The following is a 26,751-nucleotide window of genomic DNA, read 5'->3' on the forward strand; positions in this document are numbered from 1 at the left end:
CTACCCGGTCACTGGGATCGATGTTATTTGTCTTGATCTATGGCATGCATGCTGTGGCAGACGGTCAAGATTGTTGTGGAGTCGATCGAACAAGATTTGCTACGGAAACTGACGAACACCTTCTTTGTACACGCCTTGCTCTATCCTCGACTAACAGTCTGTAGGGCATTTACCACGCTCAAGCGAGCTACGGATACTCTCCTGGAAAGAAGACGATGGAGGCACTTATTTGATCAGACAACTCTGCACCGTGGTCGTCAAGGGACACCCACAGCAGAAGCACAATGTCACAACTGCACTATGATTGAATACTTAGCTTTGGCAAGTTGCCCACGGCCTAGCATCGAGCTGCTCCTCGATCTGCATTTCGTTCTGGCCAGTACCAGTTCGTGCCAAAGTCTTTTGTGTGCTCGGGTTTCTACGCAAATGACACTCGCGTGTGTGTTCTCAGCAACTGGTTACGAGTTGCCATATCAGTTTGCTGGGCGGATATAGCACGGAAGAGCAGACGGGACAAGGGCCCGGCATCGATATTTGCTCTTATTTATTTCCGCCCCTTTTACCCCTGACAATCACCATGATCAGCTCTTGCTTCCGCATAGACTATTTTTGTCGGCGTTCCTCGGCTCGACTGATGCTCACTTTTTTCAAGATTGATAAAGTGGTTTTCGAGACCCACTCACACATCAAACGGTCGCGCATGAGTTCAGCATATAAACCCTCTCGGCCTTGGCCAACAAGATCGAGAGGGTCCCCACAGCTCAGGCTAAAAAGGAGGCTCAAGGCTGATATCATATAACTCACACAGCACAATCATGCCGCGCTATCCTGATTTTTCCTATTCACTGCCAACTGTACCCACATAAACAAGGATCGACAGCCTGGGTGATTGAACATATTGCGATGTGGGTCGACTGCACATCGACAGACTCAGCACATCGCTTTACAGGCATACCCGAGCAAGCGCGTCTGTCACGAGGGAGGGATTTATATGAGCCAAGGAGAGACCTCGATTTCTTTTGGGCATTACATAGCGTGCGTCTAGAGGGACTGGGAAAGTAGACGAACTGGGACAGTGACGCTGAATGCTTCATCGGGAAGGAGACAGAAGGTGTGAAGCTTTCCATTTGGATGGATATAGGCGCCCCCCTGGTTATTAGTCGATACTCGACCTTTATATCACGACACTTCTACGGGGTCATATACCTACGATACATCTTCACAGCCCGGTAGCTCGCACATTCAACCCGAGACCCGAGATGACCACCGCCAAACCCCGCAATCCCATGATCGACCTGTCCTGCATCAACTGGCGAACAAGCTATCACAGCTCGCCCAGGATTCCGGATTCTAGCGTCCGGTTCGAAATGGGTGGCGGATGCAAAGTTGTCTCGCCCAGAAGAACCATTATGTGGACAGTTGGGCTCCGTCAACCTCGCTACTACTTCGTTAGATGGTGAAAATCAGGAGACGATGCTTACTTGGGAACACGAAAGGAGACAATATGCCTTGACCCGACGGCAGTATACAGAAGGTTTGGTTCCGCCATATCAAGTGCCCCTCCCTGTAAGTATACAGACATGTTCAGGCTGCTTTTATTTTCCGATCATATGGATAGCTCCCCAGCGGCCCGACAAAAGCAGGGGCAGAAGCTCCCACAGTCATGCTTAACGATACAGCTCATCTTCCTCTCGGGTTAAGTCTGTTCCCATAACACGGTGCCAAACAAAGAGCCTCCTCCATCCTGGGTAGCATCGAAGGAAGACTGCAATAACATGTGTTTTAGTTCATCCGGTGGTGCTATACAGTAGGTATGATTCCGGAGAAAAAGGACTTGATATTGCCATTAGGTTTGTCCTCATCCCCCACACGGTATCCAAAGATAGAAACCAGCTACTTCGTAGTCCGGGGTACATACATTCCGCTTGGAAGGAGATAAATAGAAGAACCTCTGGGCTTTACCAACGCCACCAAAGCTCTCTTTCATCATCATCATCATCATCATTCTTGCTACCGTCATCATGAAGTTCACCACCGCCATCCTAGGCCTGGCCAGCCTCGTCAGTCTGGCGGCAGCTCAAGCTCCTGTCGCCTGCCCAACCGCAACCAAAACTATTCAGAACCGGGAGTGCAACAAACGATGCCCTCTTTCCGACTGCGCTTTCTACTCCACTATCCGTCAGCCCTGCAACTGCCCGGCTGCAATCCCGACAGCCACTCTCATCGCCCCTTGCGCGGCCGACTGCCCGTATCAAGGCTGTGATATCATCTTCCGCACCAGCAGCCTCGCCTGCCCTACCCCTACTTCCACTCGCCGTGTCACCACCACCAGCACCCGGCGGACAACCTCCACCACCCCCACGAGGACCTCCGCCCCCATTCAGACCACCAGGGTCATCACCAGCGTTGTCACCCTTCCTCCCCGGATCACCACCACCAGCACCACGTCCACGATCCCCTGCCCGACTGTCACCAGGATCACCACGCCGGGCGACTGCCCTGTTATCCGATGCCCTGTGCCAACCTGCCAGGTCAGAACCACGCAGGTGGTGCCTTGCAACTGCCAGCCGAGGACTGTGCTTTGGGTTCAGGGATGCCCAACCGCTTGTGCTGATGGGTGCTTGACGAGGACGGAGACGGCGAGCATTGCTTGCTGACCCTACCTTTTTCTTGTGTGCCTGGTTCTTCCTTCGTTTTCATCTTCATGTTCCTATTGTCAAAACTGGGGGTTAGTCTCTTGGGTGGTGCTGGTCTCACAATTATGATGTAAATAAATACTTCAGCTGGTTCAACCGATCTTCAGGAGCTCAATACATGAATAAATAACGTTCTTCACACTGATCCCTGCCACTTGCCAACGCCCAGCTGCCCCAACCCTCCCAAAGATCGAGACCAGGACATTTCACTCCACATCACCATAGCGCAAACCGCCGAAGACTCAACCAACGTTCTCGATCCGCTTCAGAACGAGTGGAGTAAACACTCAAACACCTTCCCGGGGAAGCTCAATGATCCGCGACGATAAGAGCAATGCGGGGGCTGCCAAGCCCAGAGGTCCCTGAAGCACAAGCCAGCTTTGGAGCTCCTGATTGGTGAATGCCCTCGACAGCTGTCCTGTGACATCATTCTGCAACGGCTATTCGTTGGCGACAGTTGACACGCCGGCGCCGCAAGGGGAAACAAAGACATTATCGGAGTCAGCCGATCACCTATTGACAGATATTCCGACTATTGATTTGTTTATCACCGACAGCTAAGCCGTGCTGTGTGTGCGTTGTGTGTCAAGAAGCGGTGACTGTGTGACTGTTTCTTTTGCTGGCACAATATATCACTCAGTCATTCCATTTTGTTTCTTCTCTGTCTCGAGCTCTTGGTCTATCTTTTGCTCACCTACTTTCTACTTCATATACGAATCATTTTTGATACCCAATCTGTTTACTGCAACCTTCATCATGACGACCCGATACCGCGTTGAATGTGAGTTTGCTTGCTGCCCCTCGATGAAGACCGGGTGGGTGGAACTGACACCACACGCCAGACGCCCTCAAAACTCACCGGCGCGATCAATTCATCGAATGGATCAAGGGCCTCCTCGCCGTCCCCTTCGTCCTCTACTCCCAACCCCACGGCATCTTCGAATACCCCCCATCCTCGCCCGAGCTCGGCACCTCCCCTCCCGGCTCCCCGAACCCCATCCTCATCAAGGCCCGCGAGGAAGCCCACCGCCGCTACGCCGAAATCCTCCACGACGTCGAGCTCATGATTGACGACCACATTGCCCACCAAAACGACCCCGACAACCCCTTCCCCTCCAAGCTCAAACTCCTCGTCCCCTCCATCGGCCCGTTTTTCACCCGCCTTCCCCTAGAAGCAGCATTCAAATTCCAAGACCGCAAACGCTACATCTCCTCCCGCCGCTTCGTGTCTCCCTCCTTCAATGACGTCCGCCTGATCCTAAACTCAGCCCAGCTGATCTCGGTGACCTCCACCACACCAGGCAGCACCCTCCAGCTAGCCACCTTTGACGGAGACGTGACCCTCTACGACGACGGGCAATCCCTCGAGCCGACCTCCCCCGTCATCCCGCGGCTGCTGGACCTCCTCAGGAAAAACATCAAGATCGGCATCGTCACCGCGGCGGGCTACACCTCGGCAGACCGCTACTACGCCCGCCTCCATGGGCTGCTGGACAGCATCGCAACCTCGGTCGATCTGACCCCCGTCCAGAAACGCTCCGTGATCATCATGGGCGGCGAAGCCAACTACCTCTTCCAGTTCGACCCCGCCTCGGAGCACCTGCTCTCCCCCGTCCCGCGGTCAGAATGGCTCACGGCCGAGATGCTCCTCTGGGACGACCGGGACATCACCCAGCTTCTGGACATCGCCGAGGCGGCCCTGGCGGACTGCATCGAGACCCTCAACCTCCCCGCCGTGCTCATGAGAAAAGACCGCGCGGTGGGCATCATCCCCTCCCCCCCCCACATCCGCATCCCGCGCGAGTCGCTCGAGGAGACGGTCCTCTGCGTGCAAAAGATCCTCGAGCTGTCCTCGGCCGGGAGGAGCAAAAAGGTGCCGTTTTGCGCCTTCAACGGGGGCAACGACGTGTTTGTGGACATTGGGGACAAGAGCTGGGGCGTGACGGTTTGTCAGAGGTGGTTCAGGGATCCCGAGACGGGGAGGCCGATAAGGGGGGAGAACACGCTGCACGTGGGTGATCAGTTTCTCAGCGCGGGGGCCAACGATTTCAGGGCGAGGAGCGTGGGGACGACGGCTTGGATTGCGAGCCCGGCGGAGACGGTGGAGTTGCTGGATGAGTTGGGGGAGCTGATGGGGAAGAAGATGTCTTAGGCTGGTGGTTGGCTTGGATCACTGGGTGGGGGGAGGGATGATGATGATGATGATGATGGTGATGGTGATGATGATGATGATGATGATGATGCAGGATGCAGGATAGCAACGGAAGGGGAGTTGAAAGATGAAAGATGTGGTTTGGATAATTCAACAAACAAACAAACAAACACTTTTTAATGCATATAATGATAAAGCTCACTTTATACATGTCATTATATGTGTACCAAACTGCTTTACTCTGTTCTATCTACCACACGACATGAAAGAAGACACATTTCACTTTACCTTTTTTTTATTTATTTTTTTGGATGCAACCTACGTTTCTCCAACAAACACACATCGTTGATCTCAATCTCAATCTCAACCTCATTTCAAATATATATATATATATATAAATATAAAAATTTAAACAAACGGATCTCAAGAGTCATGTTTTTTTTAAACCCACATGGGATGATTCATAAGGTAAGGTATATATATAGGCGGAGGGGGTATTCGTCTCCTCTTCTTCATCCTCCTCAACAAACAAAGCTAACACTCAACAGACAAAAGAGATAGTAAAAAAACAAAACAAAAAAAGGCGAAGGGGGTTAAAGGGGGGTATATTCCGCAAGAAAAAGAAAAAAAAAGAAAAAAAAACAATCCAAAAATCCAAATTCCATCAAAGACATCCTCCTGAAACAAGAGTTGTGATCAGCAACTCCTTTATGCTAACATGCTATATTCCCGACCTTGCTCCCATGATGACCCATCCCTAATTCCCATGGCAGAGAGGCCTTTTCCCCCCAATGCCAATGCGCGCATGCTGCCGTATCTTTTATGTGTGTATCTCTCTTCTTCTCCCACCCACAATAAAAAAATCTATGTGATTGATGCTTTCCCCCAATGTCTTGCATGCAGCTGATGTATATATGATGCTTCTTCGTTGTTGTGTGTGCCCACCATCACCAGCCCGTTCCCGCTTCGAAAGTGGAAGAAATAAATGTTTGGAACAGTGGGGGGACGTGTTGCACAAAAGACACAAGAAAAAAGAACCCCGTATTAAAATAGGTACAGTGATGAATCATAGAAATCGTAAACACACACACTTTCGGATCGTCAGGGTGGCGGGCAAAGGAAAAAAAAACAGAAAAAAAAAAAGAAAACAAAAAAGGGGTATCTACCACCGAGACGACCCAAACGGGGCTCCAAAATTGTTGCTCTTCTTGATCTTGAGCGGGATCTCAAAGTCCTCTTCGTCGTCACCGCTCTTGGTGCTGCTGTTGTCCTTCTCGGTGGTGCTAGAGGCCTCGGATGTCTCAGACACGGAGGCGTCGGCCTGGGTCTCGGCCTCCTCGGACGAGTCGGCATCCTTGAGCACAGCCGGCAGGGAAGCCTCGCGGTCCAGAGCTACCTCCTCCAACTTGTCGGACAATCTGCGAAAAAATATCTCGTCGTGGGCAGGCATGTTGCGCACCATCAACGGGCCTTTTAGACGGACGTCACCCTCGCTGGGCTCATAAACCTGCTCGGGGTGGTCATCCGCCGAGTCGGCATCGGTGAGCTGCTGTGCGATCTCGATAGCCTGCTGTTCCACCTGCACCGCCGCTTCAGCCTGGCCGAACGCACCGTCGCCCTGCTGAATGGTCGGCGTGCTTTCGCCGCTGCTTGTAGCGGTCGCAGCCCCGGATGATGCGACAGTGGTCAGAAGCGACAGGGAGTGACTGGGAGTGTGGCCGGCGTGCATCGTCAGACGGGCCGACTCATGGGCCGCCAAGACCTGCAACGTCTCAACCTTGGCCGCGCGTGGTGCTTTGGCTTCGTCTGATGAGTTTTGTGGGGAAGAAGACCGGCTAGACGCATTCGAACCTTCGACCGATGGACCATCTGTGAAGGTGGGCTTCTGAATGGCAGGCGCCTTGAGCGGAATTCCCTCCAGCTCTGGGATGATCTCCTGGATGTCGACAACCGGCACAGGGGTGCTGCCGTCGGTTTCGGATGCTGTGGCTGAGATGGGCGAAAGGCCGGAGCTTGGGATATGTCCAATGGAAATTCTCTCGGGGAGGGGTTCCAGAACATTCGATGCCGTTCGGAGCTGGGGAAGAGAGCTGTGCTTCAGTGCTGGGCCTGGCGATCCACCCAAGCTTGCCGGGTGGAAAACTGCAAGGTTCTTGGGGGCAGCGGGACCGTTGCTTTGAGACGAGTGGGAGCTCTTCATGCTCTCTGGTGATGCTTCCCAAGCCGCGCCTCCACGCAAGCCACTCGCTGACGAGAAAGAGCCCTGGTCCGACAGGACGTTGCCGTTTCGTGGCGAGAGCATGTTGCCAGCACCGCCCAAAAGCTGATTCTGCAGGTGTTCGATTTGCTTGAGGAGGAGCGCCCTCTCAGTTTCCCACTCGGCGCGCTCCTCCTCCATCAATGCGCGCTCCTCCTTGTAGACCTCCTCTGCGCGTTCGCGGTTGGCCTCCATATACTTTCGCTCAGCTTCCCAAGCCTCTCGTATCCGTCCGTTCTGGGTGAGGAGTCGTCGAATCATGGAGGCTTGAGAGGCGCTGCTGTTGGAATCTGAAAGGGAGCGCGGGTGGCCACAGAGGCCGTTAAAGCTCAGTCCATGGATGGAGCCGCCGGTGGAATCCTGGCTGGACCGGGAGTTGTTTTCTTGGCCAGCTGGCGATGCTGTGCTCTGTCGCGCCTGTGGTGGGACGCTGCTGGATCGGTACTGGTCGTTCAAGATGTGCGGTGACAGGAACGACTGCTGGTGTGGACCAGGACCTCGAACACCTGGCGACAGCGGCGAATAGACGTGTGCTTTTGGGTTGCCGTGTATCCTCTGGTCGAAGTAACCGGCAGCACCTCGAGGCAGCGTCAAGGGCGATATGATGGTGGAAGAGGTATCGCTGGAGAGGGTGGTGGGAAAAGACTGGCGCACATCGGATTCCACGGCGCCAGAGGGCCAAAAGGCATCCGAGGGAAGTTTTGTTGCCAAAGTGGCCATGGTTGCTATCCAGATTCGGGTTTTTCTTCTTCTTTTTTTTTTTCTTTTTTTTTTTTTTCCGTAGGTTCGCAGGCAATTGACGGGTTGGTGAAGATAAAAAAATAAAATAAAAAAAATAAAAAGGACGCAATGGATAGCCACCAAAGGGTCCAGAATTGGCAAGGGGGCTCGCGGCTCTTTCTACTATGGGGTTGATGTCATCCCACGATCTAGGTTCGGACGGATGTGTACACCTCGGCTAGGAACTGGGCTAAGGGCCGTTTTGGGTCCTCAGATGATTTGCTGCTGCTGCTCGACTTTAGTGACCTGTTGGCAGGAGTGGAGTTGCGACTGCGACAAGTCGGCATGTGCTTTGGTGCAACTGGGGCATAAGGTTCCGGTCGAAGGGACGAGCGTGCCACGAGGCCCGAGAAGCTGGATACTTGGACGACTAAGATGTGGTGTGGGCTTGGTGGGTTGGTGTGTTGTCGAAGAGAACAGCAGGTGGTCGAAACAGCTGGGCGGAAACGGCGGGACCGTCGAGGGACAGAGAAGAGTGTCAGCGGCCAGCAGAAGGATGGGAATGTTTTGCGGCACGGGGGCATGGAGTTTTGAAGAAGGGACGTGGCAGGGTAGGCAGCCTTGTTCAGTTGCTGTCTGCCAGCAGCCAGCTGAGAGGGTTGTGACGAAACACGCGATCAGAAAAGTGGGCCCTCCCGGCGGCATCTGCGGGTCGCATTCCCATTCAGCGGGGAGCGGCACTGCAACACAGAACCCTCAGCATATCTCCCCCTCCCTCCCCCCCCACGGCCCATCAGCCGGTTGGCCCAAGCGAAACCACGAGCGCCGTCTTCCAGTTTTGGTTTGTCGTTGTGTTTCGTACAAAGTATATTCATTTTTCCATCTCGGATGCTACTCTTTTTTCCAACAACACAACAGCATCTTTCTGCCCAAAGACCGGCCGGCCGGCGGTAAACAAATTCGCCGGACTCTGCCCGGCCATCCTTGACACTTGGCGGTCGCTTTGTGGGGACGGGCGGCAGTTGGCCAGTTCCAAAAGGATACCGCCTTTTTGTCTGCTGAACAAAACGCCTCCCATCTACAAAGGCCAAAGCAGAGCATCACCGCCATCGACCTGGCAGACTGATGTCGGACAGAGAGTCTGTCTGACTCTTCCACTGTAGAGTCAACCGGGGGCTTGGGAGGGAAAGAAGCTGCTGTGGATGTGTTGGCACCACACAACTAAACCTCCTCGGTACAAAACCGCCCCGGCAGTCAGCAAGGGTCCACCGACGCTTTTTATGCCTTTGCAGCCGTTCCTGACAGCTGCAACCCCAATCCGGCTTCGGGAGGCTTCATTGGCTGCCCTACTTTGTTTCAAACCCGGTGTTGCTCTGTCAAATGCCTGGTTTTCGGTCCGAAGCCGACCTATCAAACACCAAAAACAAAGACATCTGAAGCAAACCAAAACAGTTCCAAATAGAAACAGAAGCACATCGTTTCTCTACCATCAAAACCCTAGTTCCCCCGAGTTCGTGCTAGCGCAAGCAAAACCCCCGAAAGAGAAAAAGACCCCTGGGACGGCTGGGGTTTGATGCGGGGAGCGGCCCGCGGACGCTCAGTGGGATGATCCGGCCAATCACACGCTCGAAATGCCATCTCTGCCGGATCTGATTGGGCACAGCAGGTCCCAATCCATGTAGTGCCTCTTTTCTCTGTTCTGTCGTTGCGGGGGTTGGATGCACCTTTTCGATAAATTCATGGTCACGAGGAGGGTTTATGAGCCAGGCTCCCACGACTCGCAGACCGTCAATTTGCCCTCCCCCGTGTTTTCTCCGCATTTTGGGCAGCTCGAGGAATTGAGATGGCGTGCGTGCGTGCTGTGGGTGATTGTCTGTGGGTGAGGGGAACCAAAAATGGGGTTGCATCAACCAAAAGATGCCGTGCGTTTTTGGGGTCTTGCCCCCGACGATGAGAATGGAAGCGGAAGCTGCGGAAGGGGTCCCTTTTTACATCAGGGTCTAGGACCCCTAGGGAAACTGTCAGTCCAGGACCCTGGGGAAACTGTCAGCCTAAGGCCGGAACCCGGACCGGAGTGTTTGCTGCTACCAAGCAGGTGCCACGCAGGTGTTGATCGTTATCCAGTTTATCAAGTTGATAAATCAGTCAAGCTCAGGGAGGAGCTCATTGGAACAATCCGGGACTCTGGGTACGGGCCCTGTCGAGAGAGCTGCGAAACGGCCGACGCATCCCATCCCACCACGCAAGCAAGTGGTTTGCGGTTCGTGGAAATGGAATTGAGGTTGGCTTGCTTGCTTTGGCCGAAGAAGAAAAAGCGCGCAAAAATGCCGGTAGTCGGATTGATGCAGGAGTCGGTCGGGCCTACAGGGTGCGAGGGAGGGAGGGAGGGCTTGCACAGAATGCTTCTTGTCTGGAGAGGACCAACCACATGCTGCGGACTACGGCTGCGCCACCGCATGCTCTCTCCAAGGGAGAACATGTAGATGCTGTGGGTTGTCTGGCTACGGATGGAGGAAGAACTGCAAATGAATGTGGACAGGGAACCAGGACAGAAGGCGAGGGAGTCACTGGACATTGGTCTCCCAAAAACCGCTGGAAGGAAAACACAAGGGACAAATCGAGATATGCTAGAGACACTCTCTGACGGGAGACATCGGGGCATTGTGGGGGGATCGCAAGCAGGAGAACAGAACTTGGCACACTAGGTACGGATGTTGGGGAAAGCTGATATCCGACATGCAGGTGTTCAACACAGCACAATTAGACGTCGGGCCATCAAACATGAGCCTTCCAAGATCAGCCCGAGATCTCAAAAGAAGCACAAAAGCACTGTCAGACTCGAAATAGGCATTGAAAGCAGACAGCGAGAGGCATTCTGATCAGAAAAGAAGAGGCCCAGATTATTTTTCCCATGCAACCATCCAGAGCCCATACTGTTCCGATTCCGACCCAAATATCCCATCCATTATTAGCCCAGGATCCTCCCAAAGTCCTCCCAAAATCCTCCCAGAGCCCGCCCGAAGCCAACCGCCTCAAGGGCGGGATAAATAGCGCCCCATGGGCGAGTTAGGATCCAACATGAGTTTCAGGTGCGGCGGGTTGTCCTTGGTGAGGCAGTTGCCACAGATTTTGGGACTATACAGCAGAATCAGTCGACCAAGCATATCGAGGGACAAGCAAGTGGGAGAGCAAAAACACTCACGACTCCTCAAACTCCATAATCTTGGGCTCACACCTGGCAATTTTGCCATACTGCGTGAACTTTTCGCAATGCTTGGTCGCGAGCCAGCGCAGGTGGCCGCAGATGAGGTACTCTCTCTGATCAGCATTAGCACATGGGCCATGGGGGCGTTCACGAGCGCTTGGTTTCAACACGCGAGGAGGGGGGCGGGAAGATTGTGGAACGAGAAACAGCACAAGCAAACGGACCGGACAGGACAGAGATGGAGACCTGCCCGGAAGCGAAGACGAGGAGGAGGTCGACATCCACAAGAAAACAAAAACATAACAAAACAAGCGGCCGCGACTGGAATGGGACGACAGAACAACAGCCAGAAGGGCGAGAAAAAACCATACGAGAGCCAAGCAAGACCGGGAGAAGGAGAACAAAGATTTTGAGGGCATACCTGCTTGTACTCGCACATGATGGGAGATTATCCTGTGACCTGGTGTGGTATGGTTCAGGGTGCCTGAGTGAGTGGTGAGCGTTCGTGAGATTCAAGAGAGCTGTTGAGTCTGCTGAGCGAGAGAAGTGTTTGGGTTGCTGAGCGAGAGAGAAAGTGTTGACGGTCTAACGCGGGGCACTCTTACACTCGATGCTCAGGGCAAAGTCGGTCTCAGAGTCGCTCTGGAAGGAGAGCGGTGTTGAGTGGCGGTTTGAAGGGCGGTGGTATAAGGCGGTAAGGCGACGAGAATTATGACCAGCAACTGACCCATAAAAGAGTGTTTGTTGGAAGGAACGAGTGATAGAAGACACAACTGCTCTGGAAAAAGGTGATTTCCTCACACCCTGAACGACCGGACGTCTCCCTCCATTTATCATCATCATTCTGGTGAGGGGGATGGAGGGGCTGATAAAGGGCGGCAGGATCGCCATGCTGGTTTCTTTTTCCGCTGAGACAGCGGATAGCCTTCCTGTTGGTAGATAACAGACAGAAGAAGCAACGCAAGCCAGGGAGGAAAAAAAAAAAACTTGAACTCAATCCGACTTGGTATGTGACGAAACATTTCACTCTGCCTCGCCCAACCACATCGCTGGCTTTGTCAAGTAACGACCACTCACCAATGATGTTTGATAGTATCACGAAGCAGAACTGACACTCAAAGCCGATCAAGTCTTCTGGACACACCATCATGACCACCCAGAGCAAGAAACAAACAAGCTCTTCGGGCCGTCGTGGAAGCACTCGGCAAACTACTTCTCCGGACTCACATCTCCCCTCCCCGTGGTTGCTTCTTCTTGCTGAGCTGAAAAGTGACTAGTGAGAAAGGGCGGCATGTCAAGTGCATGCCGACATGGTGCGTCGTGCTTGTTTCGGTTCAGGAGAGACGATCCGATGCCTGCAACAACAGATAGCAACCAGCTCGGCCAGCTGTTTCGGACAAGTCATAAGGGTGCTCACCGCGGGTACGCCTGCCTAACTCCCCGTCGGGCTCTGAGTTGTTCGCGCTGGGACAGGCCACAAGACAAGGCGTTCTAGGTCTTGCGGTGCTCGGACACAAAACCTCCTTGCCTGCCGCTTCTTGCCGCCTGGCTTTAAATGCGGTGGCTTTGTGCTCAATGTCTTTCTCAGTCATGGGGCAAACAGCCAGCATGTGAAGGGTTGGCGGTGAGGTGCTACAGTGTCACGGCTGTCATCCGTCAGAACAAGGCAATTGTTGCACCAAACAGTCAACCATTTGGACGATGGCCAGTCCAGCTTTCATCACTGTCAAGCAAAGTAACGTTGTCTTCTTCCCTCGTTCACAAGTCTAGGCCGGCAAAGCTCACCTGCAAGTTCAAGCTTCAAGAAGCGTGGTGATGACCGATCAACCATCTGCTGATCTGCGCGCATTGAGCACAGTGTCGCAAACACAGCTATTCTTACTCCCAGACTTTTGCTATCGAGTTCTCCTGATTTCGATTCCTTCGGCCCCAGTCACATTTTCCATGTCCCTTTCCCTCATTCTCTCACATCGCCCAAAGAACCTTACAGTCAGCCAACTTGGAGCATGCCATTGATTCGTGGTCGACACTTCCACGATTGCTTAGCGTGTCACGACATAGGTACAAGGCAAGAAGAGAAAAATCAGTCTGTCGCGAAGGGCACTGCTGCATGGAATCACCTGGACAGAGAGCTTCTGGAAGGTTTGCCTTGCACGACTTCATCTACGATGGGCCTTGATCTCCGTCCTTTGCGGATGGCTTTACCGCTGGAGGATACGGATAGCTGATGCGACGGGTGGTGGCATAAGGGCCAAGTGCTGACCATGCTGTGCTCTCACGCCGTGCAGACAACAAAAGATAAAGTAGAGAGAGATACCTGCCTCCCCATACGACTCTCACATGCCTAACTGCAGACCACGCCCAGCAAAACCTCTTGGCAAAGGTGACTCTCGGGCTCTCTAGAAGGAGTGTCTTGCCAAGGGTGGTGATACCTGCCCGTCTGAGGAGGTGAGAAGAGAGCTTGCGCACAAGGCTTTCGTTCATACTCACCCACCGCTAGCAAGACTGTAGATAACAAAACCACTAGGAGGGTTCTACGAGAACTTGGAAGGTATGACGGTATGACGGTATGACGCAGCATGGATCTATCAAAGCAATAGTCACCCCGAACGCGAGTGTACCACCTGCCAAGAGACTCCCTGTTGCTCAACAGTCCTCATCCCAGGTGTATCACCTGCCAAGAGGCTCACCGCGCCGCTGTTCGGTCTTCTCTCGTAGAAAGATTGCAGGTGTAACACTTGGCAAATCTGCTGTGAAAAAAGATGAAAATACCGAGTGCCGTCTTGGCGGGCTCTTTTTTCTTGTGTTTGTCATTTTCAGAAGGAAGGGGGGGGCGGGGGGGGGGGTTGGGTTATTCAGAGGACAAGGCAGTGTGAAATGTGAGTCGTTGGGTTGAGATGAGAAGTCTGTATCAGTCATAGGTATTCCAGATAAGAATGATAAGGTAGGTACTTTAAGTGCTGTCGGGGTAGAGAAACCATCGTGGCTCTGTCAAGCTATTCTGTGTAAATAGGCTCATGTTTCAGGGGCGATGCTTTTTGATGCGTCGATCACATACGCGGTCAATAACAGGGCTTGAAGCAGGGCAGCCCTCTGGTTCGTCTTGATTTGGTCCCGTATTCTGTATTGGGTGAGACACAAAACTTGGCAGCTTACGTCTCTGTGATCTATCACAGAGGCCGAGCCGTTCAGTACCTATGCTATCACCTCGTTAGCAGCGGCGATGATTTGCTGTTCACAGCTTCGGCGAGGCTTCAGATATCTGGGTAGCTGTGAGCTGTTCTCGTGTAAAGCGGCAATAGTACTCGAAAGTTACTCAAAGGTAGTCTTGAGAGTTCTTGTGTATGTAGGTGGAACATAGAATGGCTCATGAGCTGATTGGCAGTATGGCATTTGTTCAGGGGTTACACCAACTTGCACCATGCTCACACGGTTTAGCCATGCCATTAGAGAGGCGGTCTTCAAATAGAACCCAGAGTCGGAATATGGAAGGAGTGTTTTAGTTATGTTATAGGTTTCGCCATGTTGAGGTCGAAACAATGAAGGACATCAGTCCCGTTCTGAGTTCGAGCAAACATATATCACTTCCAAGGCAATACATAGGTACTTTTTCCAAGTTCTGAGGAGTACAGCTATGACCACATAACAATGCTGTCCCAGTATCTTAAGTCTCAGGAGCAGGCAAGGTGTTGGGAGAATCGCTGACTACATATGCAGTGATCGTTATACCTGCACTAAAGACCCTTAACCGGTGACCACGTCTCGAGACTGGGGTCTTCTTCATTCTTGATCGAAAAAAACCAGGAAATAGTCTGCGAACAGGCCCAGGCCGACACTTGTGTTGTACAGCAGAATATTTTTGAGTCTGACCGCGAGAAAAGAGCAGCGCCTTTTTTGGTAAACCCTAGAAGGAAAAGGGGTAAGAACAGTGCCCAAACGTAATGGAAGCAATGTAACGGAAGCAATGTAATGGAAGCAATGTTCTGTTCTTTGAAGGTAACACACCCTTCCATAACAAACACCACAAGGCAGCCGCCCAGAAAAAGAGATGTAGCTAGTAACTAACTAACTAACTAACTAAACAACACCAACAAAGACAAAAAAAATAAAAAATAAAAAAAAGATACACAAACACTCCCCTCGGACCAGGGAACCAAACCATTGGGAACTGTGAGGCTCGAACTCACGACCTCAGGATAACTCTGATGTTATGCAACCAGATCATATTTCTCCTTGTCATCAAATCTGACAAATTTCATATGAGACCTGCGCTCTTCCAACTGAGCCAAGCTCCCTGTTTTCCTGTCATGTTCGCCTCCCTTCAGAAACGTTTCCCATTAAGCTTTTCCCACTTCTCCTCACAACTCCCGAGTCAGTCCGGTGGACTCTCCCTCCCAAGCCCCCCAGGTGGAGAAAACCAGGACTTGTTCCCAGGATAGCGCTTCTTCTTCCCACCGGCACTTGCTCTTATCCAACCTCGTTGGCTTTTCTTGCCAACACGCAACCCCCAAAAAAAAGAAGACAGGGGCCAAACTCACCCAGAATGACTGGAGATCACACCATGAAACGTGGTCGCGTGATACTCGACACTCCTTGTTTCCCCCTTTCCTGCCTCCCCATGCAATGTGTCAAGGTGTTTTGGACAGCTGTTCTTTTGTCTACCATCGACATCAACAATCAAACCTCGCGTTGGGGGGGGGGGAGGGGAGGGGGACACAAAACCACCAATACTTGCTTACTTATCCCGCTGAGGCTTCCTCAAATCTAATCTGACACGTGCTGCATATCTCAACCTTGATAGGGCCATTTTATATCCTTCAAAACCCCCTTCCAGAACTTCCCAGAAAACCGGGAAACCCACCACCTGTCTCTGAACGTCTACGCACCTGCCATGTACAAACTCACATGCATATATGCCCCCAATAACATGCCGACCTTTGCCTACAGTAGGTTAGAATTGTACGTAATAGCAAAATCCTTTCACAGATCTGCAATCCTCTATCGTCACTAATCGGCTTTCTTTTTATTTATTTATTTATTTTTTATTTATTTTTTATTTATTTTTTATTTATTTTTTATTTATTTTTTATTTATTTTTTATTTATTTTTTATTTATTTTTTATTTATTTTTTATTTATTTTTTATTTATTTTTTATTTATTTTTTATTTATTTTTATTTATTTTTATTTATTTTTATTTATTTTTTATTTATTTTTATTTATTTTTATTTATTTTTTATTTATTTTTATTTATTTTTTATTTATTTTTATTTATTTTTTATTTATTTTTATTTATTTTTTTATTTATTTTTTTTATTTTTATTTTTTTTATTTATTTTTCACTTTTTATGTTTTTTTTTTTGTTTTTTTTTATTTATTATTTAGTTTTTGTGTTATTTTTTTCCCAATTTTTTTTTTTTTAAGTTTTTTCATTTTTATAGTTTTTTTTATTTTGTATTTATTTATTCATTTATTTTTTAATTTTTACGTACTGTAGAGACCGAACAAAAGACGGCTGGCTATACATAAAACAAAACAACCGGACACTGGTTCCCACCCCCCGGTCCCGTGTGTGCAGCCCCCACCACACCCCACCTTGAACAACAACATCACCATTCCCGGCTTCGGTGGTAGGCTGAACATTCATCACCCCATTCCCATTATCATCATCATCATCATCATCATCATCCATCGCAACTTCGGGGAGTCGGGGTCCCGGGTCTTACCCTGGTCCGTGGTTTTTGCATCTGCCGTGTTGCGAGATCCCCTCAGACCCGCACCCGGAAGGAGGGGGGGAGGAGGGCCAAGGACTCGCTCCCGTCGCTCGCTCGTTCGGGCGGTTCGGAGGGGATCGCGCGGTAAAGAGCGGCGGCGGATGAAACGATAAAACTTGTGTGTGTGTGTGTGTGTGTGTGTGTGTGTGTGTGTGTGTGTGTGTGTGTGAGACACTAGGCTCTACGATGTGGAAAACTAGCATCACAAGGAGTTTCTCCCAAAGATGGCAATGGGAATAGTAAGGGTAAATGTCTCTTCTTGGCTGGTAGGTTGGGTGAAAAAGATGCAACCCAAGAAGGCTTGATGGCCTCGTCAACTTGCTTGTTTGGCATGTTCAGATAACACCCCAAGCCAAGCTTCCACCAGTCGTGATCAAATTACAAAAGTACGTATGAAACCCCCCCACCAAAACCAAAAAAAAAAAAAAAAAAAAAAAAAAACCAAGAAATCGAAAGAATTGTGAATCGCGGCTTCTATGGTGGTTCGCTTTTCCCACAACGCGACAGAAAGGATGGCGATTTCAGACGCTTCCACGTAGCGCAGCAGCAGCTGAACGGTGCTGCCAGCCAGCGGACCCGGCAAAGACGGCACGGCGGGAATAACAAAAGGAGCCCAATGCCAGAGGGGGCGCACGACTTCTCCGACAAAAGCTTAGCATCCTGTCTTGGGGACCACCAAGCAGATGGTCGGAAGCTTGTCGGGGTCACCTCGCGTCATCACCACCTCCGGCCACTCATCGGGCGTGTTTGGGGCGGCAGGGCGTTCTTTGGGGTCCTCGGGGGTTGTTGTTGTTGGGGTTGGCTTCAAGCTGTGCAAACCTGCTCGCTACGTCAGCCGGCCTCCGGGTCGGCGAAAATATGATGGGGTGTGCCATCCCGTCCCATGATGTTGTTCCTCGAGGATCCGAGCACTTGGGCTACCGGTCTTTTTGGTCTTGGTGCGAAGCTGTGTCAGCATCCCATCTCGATATCCCACGATCATATGTAAATGTCAAGAAAAAAAGGGGTCCTGGGTTGACCGTCTTGGCTTCCTTGCCAAGCGACGGAATACCGATGCCAAGTGGTTCACGGCGTCCTTGTTCGGCTGCAGGTACCGAACTCGTCGATAAATTCCGCAACAGACGAATGTGAAAGCATACGAATGTCGTGGTGTTTGCTGGCGTTGGTTTGGTCGTGGCAGAAGGGAAGCAACAAAGCTGGCTAGCGGTCAAATGATGCGACTAGTTGGCAGCTGACTACAGCAAAGTATCCAGTACATCTAGCACTTGACGCCTGGGTCAGCCCAATCCCGAGACGAACCAGATAGGAGAGGTGGATGGCGGTTAGCCCTGTCCCAAACAACATGCAAACACACGTTGCGTGCGGGATTTTTCCATGTCTATCATGATGTGCTGGCCAGGCTGGCTGAACTTCACCTTGCTGATATCAGACCATGTTCGTTGCCATGTTGGGAAAGTTCAGAGTGCCAAAGGCCGTCGTGGAACGCTTGGTTCCCTCTACCCTATTGCATGGTAGAGCCAATCAGACCGCCCAGACGGGGCAGGTTCCATGTCAGGGGCACTGGGAGGGCATACAGAGTAACGCATACAAACCCTCAATGAAAGCTAGTCCCAACGAACCGATGATATCTCCCGCAAACTTAGCCTCCCGCCTCGGAGCAGGTTGTTAAATGGGGTCGTGAAGAAACGCCGGTTCTGGTTCTGGTTCCGCCAAGAGATATGGAGCTTTGAAAAGGGCAGGCTCCCACGAGCACGAGGGAACTTGGAATCCAAGATGGTCTCTCGTCCGTCACTTGTTTTCCATTGCCCAAGGACGCAGAGGAGTGAGTTCGTTCTGGAGACGAGTTCACGCACCAGAGCGGCATCCACACGGCTCCTCCCATCCAAGAGGGCGGAACACCTCCTCTTCTCCTTCCGTGCCCACACCCCCTCTCCCCATCCTTCACATCTGCCATGTTTTGGGTCGTACTTGGGGAACGGATGGCTGATCAGGAAGGCCTCTGTACACCCTGAGCGCGGGGAAAAAAGACTCAAGCCACAAAGCATACTATCGCGGACACAGCAGGACGCATCCGTTGCTGTGTGAATCATGCGGGCTCTGACGAGGTCTTGAGAATACTGCTTCTCAATTGGCAACAGCCCATTGGTGTTTTTCAGTCGACCAGTCCTGAGCGGCAAGCCTCGACTGGTATTGATGTCCCAATCCCGGTCGATATCGAACCCGACGTCGTTTGAAGAGCGGGGAAACAAAAGCAACGGAGGGGAGGGGAATGAACAAGCCTTTCTCGGCATCGCCTTGCAAGGGTGTCTGTCAGGCCCTTGGGCTTGGGACAGGCCGACGAGAAAGAGCGAGCAGAGTGACGCGCCGGTGAGCGTCCAAGGATCGGTGAAGGCTTGCCCCTTTGCAGCACGATCGAGCACATCGACTCAAGCCGAGACAGACGAGGCGCAAGAAAGCAATGCCCAGACGGGAGATCGAAACGCCAAGACAGTCTGACGAGCTGGTGAGTTATCTCGACCTATCCAAGCCGGTCGATGCGCTGCCTTGTGTCGCTGGACCGCCGCGACCCTGCGGAACATCGATCTGCTGGCTGGACCGGGAGAAGAGTGAAGTTATGATTCTGATTATCCGTACCCGGTCTCTTCCGCTCTGACACCACGCGGCAGATTCATGGACGGCGTGATGGGCGTTCGGCGATGGACTGTTGGCTGACAGGGCCGGAGATGTTTCTTCCCATGGCTGCTGGAGTGTGCGAGAGTGTGGCTGCCAAGCCCGTGCTTCCTCTGACAGGGAAAAGAGGTCCGCATTTAGCAATTATATGGTAATAGCATGTTGCTACAAACTGCACGGGGCAGCAGGTTTGGTTGGTGGGCGGCAGAAGTGTTGTTGCACTTGGCGTCGTTTTGGGAATGCTGCAGATGCAGTGCATCACAAGCGAGCCAGTCGATGGGAAATCATGGAGAAGGAACGTGGGGGAAGCGATAACAGGCTCCACTCGCCCTCGGAAAATCGAACGACGACTTTCTCGGTGACGGCTTTCCGTTTTGGGCAGAGTGCGTAGCTGGAGTTTGGTTGACAGTTCTGCGCTCATTGGAATGGATGTGGTGTCAGTGTAAGATCCGGGATGGCTTGTGCGTCCGGCCGGTGAAGGGTGTTGGAAAAGTAACTGGCGGAAACGGATGCCGAAGGGCGAGGGCCGCACGGAGAGCACGCGGTGACGAACGCCGAGCCCTTGGCAACGGCTCGCTGCGCTGAGTACCTGACATGCCATAAGAACGCCAGGTTCGCCGCCGGGTTGCGTACCAGAATGCCCGGTAGTTTGTGTCGTTGCCTACCGCGCTTTTGTTCCATCAATTCCTTGCGTCACGCCCCACGAGCAGAGAGACACAGCGGTCGTTGGAAGATGTCCCAGGAAGCTGGATATCTTAAGTAAGCAACACACGACAAGTGAGACCTGAATTCGGATAACCGGGGCCCACTGTACGACGATAAAGCGACCCCCCCCCATCAATCGATCAACCGGCAACTCACTGGCCAGCTTGAGTGAGAATCTAGATTCCTGAGGGGCTGAGAGAGGCCGCACAATGTAACCCGTCTGTTTCTGAACTTGAACCTGCCGTTTTCCGTGTGACGGGTTTGCTGAAAGAGGAGGCTGAACTTTATTCTCACGGCCGGCCTTGTGGGACCTGCTGGCGGCGGGCGGAGACGGCGAATGTCGCGTGCTGACTTGCCCTGAGAATAAGACAATCCACATCCAGTGCCATGACACAAGACAATGACGCCCCCCAATCCATTGATTGCAACCCTGTCCGTTTTGTTTGTCGCTTTGTGTTCTTGAAGGAGCGATAACAGGTTTCCAACTGCAGCAAATGATGCAATTGCCGCCGCAAGGATTCCCGCTCTGTTTCTTCTGATCAACATGTAACCCCGGCTGAGATCAGCCTTTGGGGGCAGGTGGTTGGGATGCACTGGTGGGATGTTGTCGGTGTTGATGAAAGCTGTTCTTGAAGAGACTCGAGAAGAGGACACCACCACCACCAGCCTTTGCCTTAGTGCCCATTAGTTCGATGTACAAGGGCAGGGTAAGCGGGGTAGCCTCGCCCCTTTTCCCGTTAGGAGTGAGGTTATTCTCGCTGCAGTTCTGCTAAACAACGGGCACACCACCAGACGATGACGCAAGTCGGCCTTGCAGAGGTCTCAAGTCCGCGGCAGGGATTCGCTCAGTTGGGAAAAGGCATCCATCCGTTGCTTTGGTTCTCGAGGTTGGAGTCTCCAAGCTGAAAATGGCTGGCATTTGAAACATGCAAATGTTGCTTTCTGGCTGCCCCAAATACGCGAACCCATTGCTAGTCACGCTCAGCGTTTCTGATATCGACTAACGACATGTACAAGGTGAGGCCTCGAGGAGCCACAAGAAAAGGTAAGAAAGAGAAAAGAGCCGAGATCATCGATTGCCTGTGTAAACGCGGTTCAGAGACCCCGCCAAGATGACAGTCCCGATGCAGCCATCGCGCTGGCAAAACCGCCACCCTGCTTTCCTCCGGGTATAGTGCAGTTCGATCTGCGATCAACAAACATGGAACGCTCACAACAAAAGCCGACTCGCAGATGATATTGCGGCATATTTAGGAGGAGGGCTTGGTAATTCCTCGAGTCCTTGGCGCAGTGTATACGATAGGGTAGGTTTCAAAGCCGACTGCTCCGACATGCTCCAGGAGAGGGGGTTCCTCTAATCAAGAGATGGCACTAAGCGAGAAATCAAGATAGAGACTTGGACCAACAAGTGAAGCTATCCCATCCCGTCTCTCCGTCTGCGATTTCTAGAAAGCCACGAGAAGCGGAACAGACGAACAAGGTAACAAATGTGCCCCGCCATCCACCAGCTGTCGATAACCCCTCTCCCCGCAGCAATTCCTCATCCTCGGCCTCTCGGCGCCTGGTGGGGGTGGAGCCTCCATGCCACCAGCGGAGTCTCTGTGCCCGGTACGTGCACAGGTTCCAGCCGCCAATGTCGTGCCTGTTGTCACGGGCAGGGGACTCCCCTAAGGCCGTTCTGGTGTAAGTTGAGATGATTTGAAAACTTGAGGTTCTCGAGGTTTTTGAGGTTTCATGGCATTGCTTCAATGCAACCTTCGTTCCAGCAGTGCAGGCCTGTTGCCCGGCAGCCCATTGGACGCTCACAAGTAGCCCTCACGGCGAGGAGCTTTCCTGGTGTCACTTGTTCACACCCGGGCCCCCCTCCAACACTTGTTTGATGATTCCACTGTTCTAATTGCAACACGCAGGCGTGCGGAGTGCATTGGGGGAAGCATATCAGCGAAATCACTGGTGGTGAGGTCTGTGGGCCCCCTTGGCGTCTGCAATCTCAGAGCGGCCGAGGAGGTAGGTACCTGTACAGCCGCCTACGATTCAGGCCGCTTCCCAACTCAGTCAGAGACCGGCGCGAGGTTACTCGCTACAACCTCTCTTCGAGTTGCGGTTGCATTTTTATCTATGATTGTGTGAACAACGACGCCTTCGGCCGCATTGGATTGAGCTCAGTGTGCCCGTAACATACCATGTACCTAGTGAGCATGAGAGATGAGAGACGGGACACCCACAGAGCAACCTGAAAGGTAAGCTTGCGTCTCCGAGCCCGCTCTGGCTGGGGGTTGAGGGCTTCCAGCTCGAAATTATCCAACCTGCGGTTATGTGTTGAGCAGAATAGAGGAGGACCCCGCTGTGGTTAAGCAAAGCACACCCTGTCCCCATGGTCCCCAGCGGGTTCCATACAGCCACCCTGGACCACCTAAACGAACGTGCGCTAGCGCTAACACTCACCCCCACCACCCCGATCGCCCAAAAACCCTCAAGAGCGACCCCCCCGGGATCCTGTTGCCCGCAGCTGTCCATCCGTCCCATACATTACCAAACCGTCTCGTCTTCTTGAGCCCAAAACTCGTTTTTCGAATCTTTTCCCCTTTCGAAGCCGACCCATCCCGCGATGTCGTTATAGTTTCTGGCCCACGGGCACATCAACCTTCTTCTCTCTCGCTCTCTCTGTCTTTCTCTCTCTCTCTGCCTTTCTCTCTCTCTCTCTCCATTCCTGGCCGAACAACACCTTCCCATGCGAATCGACCGCCAAGAAGCGCGAGAGACCACCGGTATTTAAACGTGTAGATCTCGGCCGTTTTGGAGACTTGGACCACAGCGCCACGCCCTGCTACAAGCTACACAGGGCTACACAAATCTCGCCGTGCTCATTGAGACAGGCTTGGCTGGGAACGACCAGACAGACAGAAAAGATTGCTTCGTGGTCGACTTGCGCGGCCCTGCATATATATACACCACGGTTTTGCCGGTGAACCTTCTTGCGAGCGCCTTTGCTCCCGCAAGCGTCCACCAAAAAAAAAAACCGCAGCAGTGAGCCGCCATCGCTGAGTTCCCAGTTGGCTGATTAATAGCGCGAGAAAAAAAAAACAAGAGGGTCCTTTTCCAAGGAGAGGAAAAAGGTGGTGTGTGAGCCTCTACCTGCAGCTCGAAGCACCCAGAACCAGACAGGCGTCTTTCTGGCCGTTCCAGCAATAATACCCTTCAGGCATACAGGGTCGACCGGTTACGCCGAGAGTGGTGGTTTGGTGGTCCCCAGATAAGCCAGTGGTGTACCTTACACTATACATGGTTGAAGCTGGATTTCCGGCTCTCTGGCTACTCAGAACCCCTCGTGCCCTGTCCCGCTGTGGTTGCGTTCAATCGCACGCTAAGCGGCGGCCGGACCCTGACGTATTGAAGAACCAGACAAGCCGGCTGGCTTTTTGCGTGCCGCTCGTCTGCTCCCGTTGGGCTTTTTATCGCACTACATAATCGGTCACAATGGCAACCATCTCAGCGCTGGCTGCTGCGGCTACGCAGACGTCCTCATTAGGTATCTTCACCCTCTTTGATTTAAGCCACCAATGGCTCCCCCCTTCTTCTGCCACTTCTGCTTCTGCTTCTGCTTCTGCTTCTGCTTCTGCTTCTTCACCTTCCCTTCCTCTCCCTCACCATAGTCAAGAAAGCCTTGTCGTCAACCGAACATTCTGCTCAACTTTTCTCTCTCCAGACCCGTCCTCTGTGCGTCCCAATTCCGACAGGTCCAGCTACTCATCATCGCCACGCCAATATCCCACCGAGCTTACAGATCCCATTCTGGAAGAGGGTGATGAGACCGACAGCGAGGTCGCCAACGAACCCGTCACTCCCGTGAGTGGCCGCCAATCTCAGGATTTTCAAACGCTTGCCACTCACGAAATCCATCCGGACGTGGCCCAGGAACAGGCCGACCAAAGCGTCACCTCCTTTCCAGCCGTGCGGGCCGGCACCACGCCCGGCTCCAAGCCGCCCCTGGTGCTGAATACTGACGGTGATACCCCGCCGAGAGCACCCCCCCAGAGCTCTTCCTCGTCCGTTATTTCCAACATCCAAACAACACCTCGTGCTGCTGAGCCAGCAACGCCGCCGCCGCCCACCGCCGCCGCCTCCTCGGCCGACCAGGATCCCGCTGCACACCCTCACACCAGGCGGCCCACTTTCAGCAGCTCGTCTCTTCGTCGCAACATGTCGAGCTTTCTCAAACGTGTCACCCATCCGGACAAGTCTGACGCCGTCAGTGGTGTCGGATACTCGGAGCACCCGGTGCACGAGAGCGGACGAAAGGTGCCAGCTCGAAGGTGGTCCATGAACAGGAGTTCGGCTACTACTCGCTCCAACACTCCGCCCTCGCCGGGATCGCCTGTAGAGATGGCTATCCGGAGCAAGGAGCAGGCGTCGACGCCAACCGTGCCCGGCTCCGACGAGTTTGTCAAAAAGAAGCCACGTGCTTCGACCAACTTTTTGCGCTCCCGCCCGCATGTTCCGAACAATGCTGAACTGCAACTCAGACGTCGCGCGAGCAGTTTTGATTACACCAACCAGGAGAAGGTCCTCGTTGCCTCCACGCCACACGGCCCGGTCAACGTTGAGAAGATCGAAAGGCAGATCTGGGAAATGCCGGCGGAAACCGGCACCGGCCTCAAGGCTCGCCGCATGAGCGTGAGCTTGCCTGATGATTTCGTGGTCGACGTGGTCGAGCTGCAGTCGGAATTTGAGTACGAGAACAAGCTGCTCGGCCGCCATGCAAAGTCGGTCGGCAAGGGCGGTCACGGCAAGGTCAAGACGATGGCCAGGAAGGGATGCCCCGCCGAACTCGTTGCGGTCAAAGAATTCCGCCGCAAATCGCGCCTGGAGACGGTGGAGGAGTACGAGAAGAAGATCAAATCCGAGTACACCCTATCCAAGAGTCTGAACCACCCCAACGTGGTCACGACATTTCGACTCTGCATCGACCACGGCCGTTGGAACCACGTCATGGAGTTTTGCTCGGAAGGAGATCTGTACGGGCTGGTGAAGGAGGGTTACCTCAAGGGCGACGACAAGGAGAAGGACCGTTTGTGTCTCTTCAAACAGCTCGTTCGGGGTGTGCACTATCTCCACTCCAATGGCATCGCGCACCGAGACATCAAGCTCGAGAACCTCCTCATCACCAGCGACAGCGCCCTCAAGATTGCAGACTTCGGCGTTTCTGAGGTCTTTTGCGGCTCGCACCCCGGACTTAGAGAATCTGGAGGCCAGTGCGGCAAGAACATGGGCGAAATACGTCGCTGCGCGCCCGGCATCTGCGGCAGCATGCCTTACTTGGCACCTGAGGTGCTGAAGAAGGAGGGTGATTATGACCCTCGTGCCGTGGACGTGTGGAGTTCGGCCGTGGTCATGCTTCATCTGGTTTTTGGTGGTGCCATCTGGCAGAAGGCGCAGGAAGGCGATAACTCCGCCGCCAACAAGAATTTCAACGAGCTTGTCCGTGGGTGGGCGCAGTGGAACGCATCACACATGGACGCCGAAAACCCGGCCATCACCGAGATGGACTATCCCAAAGTCAAGGCGTTCGACTTTGGCGTCAGACCCCCCGCCCTCCGAAGAGTTCTCCTCCAGATGCTCAACCCAAACCCGGACCAGCGCACCTCGATCCACGACGTGGTCAACAACCGATGGGTCAGGAACATCGAATGCTGCCAGAAGGCCGACAACGAAGAGGCCGACCCGGCTACCACCATGATTGACGCATCCAAGAGCGGCTGTCTCATTCGTAGCGGGGAGAAGCTTTTCTGCCACAACCACCTCCCCCCGAAGAAGCAGTTCACCTCTCATTCTCTGGGAAAGATGCCGGGTAGTGTTGGGTACTGAGAGATTTGTTTTAGTTATGCATGCTTGGCTTGGCAGGTCGGCGAGGAATTTTCTGCGACACACATGCACTGGCGTTACACATGGATCAGGGGATTTGTGCACCACAGCATAGCGGTTGTTTGGGCGGTCCAGTTTTTTTTTCCAGTTTTTTTTTTTTTTATACACGGTACTTGGCGTAGGGAGGAGCGAGCAATGGCGGTCTTTGCCGAGTTGGTTCCACGGCTTTTCAACCACATCGATTCCACACATTCACGCATTCATCCAACCATGACACCCCAATGGTTTCTACTTAATCAATCGACGACCGTCAGGCGCGGGACGAGGGAAGACAAGGGGAGAGAGGGCTTGGCAAGAAGCACAGTACATATATGTCTGAATGCTGTTATAAAGCCTCGAACGGGAGACATTTTGGGAGGCAGGCGATTAGTCTCAAAGTTTCGGGCGGCGGACAAGGGCGGCTGTCTGAACGAGGTCACTTTTCATGACTCGGATGGAGCTCTATTTTTCCCTCAAAAGGAATGCGAGGCCAAGGGAGGTGAATTATCATAACACACACACACACACACACACACACACACACACACCACCCACCTATAGTGCCTCTTTATCTAGAAAGAGTGCCCCTTCCTGTTTTCAGTTATTCTCTTTTTCTTTTTCCCTCCTGGTTTTCCCGATTAGACAAAAAATAATTCTATACTGTTAAACTAT

At 52.7% G+C, this 26,751-nt stretch overlaps 6 protein-coding genes and 1 non-coding gene across 7 annotated transcripts; 4 read left to right on the top strand and 3 right to left on the bottom strand.

The window, feature by feature from the left end:
• Positions 1–2,021: 2,021 nt before the first annotated feature.
• On the top strand, positions 2,022–2,657 carry QC763_120710 (uncharacterized protein; the record flags this gene model as incomplete). The annotated part of the gene is made up of 1 exon (XM_062908661.1): positions 2,022–2,657. One exon carries the CDS (start codon positions 2,022–2,024, stop codon positions 2,655–2,657), a length of 636 nt encoding a protein of 211 aa, XP_062771776.1.
• A 795-nt stretch (positions 2,658–3,452) lies between these two features.
• ISN1 (IMP 5'-nucleotidase) lies at positions 3,453–4,848 on the top strand (the record flags this gene model as incomplete). The annotated part of the gene is made up of 2 exons (XM_062908662.1): positions 3,453–3,477; positions 3,539–4,848. 2 exons carry the CDS (start codon positions 3,453–3,455, stop codon positions 4,846–4,848), a joined length of 1,335 nt encoding a protein of 444 aa, XP_062771777.1.
• Positions 4,849–6,010: 1,162 nt separating this feature from the next.
• On the bottom strand, positions 6,011–7,825 carry QC763_120730 (uncharacterized protein; the record flags this gene model as incomplete). The annotated part of the gene is made up of 1 exon (XM_062908663.1): positions 6,011–7,825. One exon carries the CDS (start codon positions 7,823–7,825, stop codon positions 6,011–6,013), a length of 1,815 nt encoding a protein of 604 aa, XP_062771778.1.
• A 2,768-nt stretch (positions 7,826–10,593) lies between these two features.
• QC763_120740 (uncharacterized protein) lies at positions 10,594–12,952 on the bottom strand. The gene is made up of 6 exons (XM_062908664.1): positions 12,523–12,952; positions 11,636–12,491; positions 11,452–11,514; positions 11,028–11,143; positions 10,833–10,960; positions 10,594–10,747 (listed from the first exon to the last, which is right to left on the bottom strand). Exons 3-5 carry the CDS (start codon positions 11,467–11,469, stop codon positions 10,858–10,860), a joined length of 237 nt encoding a protein of 78 aa, XP_062771779.1. The 5' UTR covers positions 11,470–11,514; positions 11,636–12,491; positions 12,523–12,952; the 3' UTR covers positions 10,594–10,747; positions 10,833–10,857.
• Positions 12,953–15,192: 2,240 nt separating this feature from the next.
• Positions 15,193–15,325, top strand: QC763_0024520. Its single transcript has one exon. It is a non-coding gene; the product is annotated as a tRNA-Met (tRNA).
• Positions 15,326–16,713: 1,388 nt separating this feature from the next.
• Positions 16,714–16,776, bottom strand: QC763_120750 (uncharacterized protein; the record flags this gene model as incomplete). Its single annotated transcript, XM_062908665.1, has 1 exon — positions 16,714–16,776. The coding sequence occupies one exon, from the start codon at positions 16,774–16,776 to the stop codon at positions 16,714–16,716; it is 63 nt and encodes a 20-aa protein (XP_062771780.1).
• A 6,879-nt stretch (positions 16,777–23,655) lies between these two features.
• On the top strand, positions 23,656–26,043 carry QC763_120760 (uncharacterized protein; the record flags this gene model as incomplete). The annotated part of the gene is made up of 2 exons (XM_062908666.1): positions 23,656–23,707; positions 23,885–26,043. 2 exons carry the CDS (start codon positions 23,656–23,658, stop codon positions 26,041–26,043), a joined length of 2,211 nt encoding a protein of 736 aa, XP_062771781.1.
• Between the last annotated feature and the right edge of the window lie 708 nt (positions 26,044–26,751).

Source organism: Podospora pseudopauciseta, chromosome 1, assembly GCF_035222475.1.
Source record: "Podospora pseudopauciseta strain CBS 411.78 chromosome 1, whole genome shotgun sequence".
Lineage (NCBI taxonomy): Eukaryota > Fungi > Ascomycota > Sordariomycetes > Sordariales > Podosporaceae > Podospora > Podospora pseudopauciseta.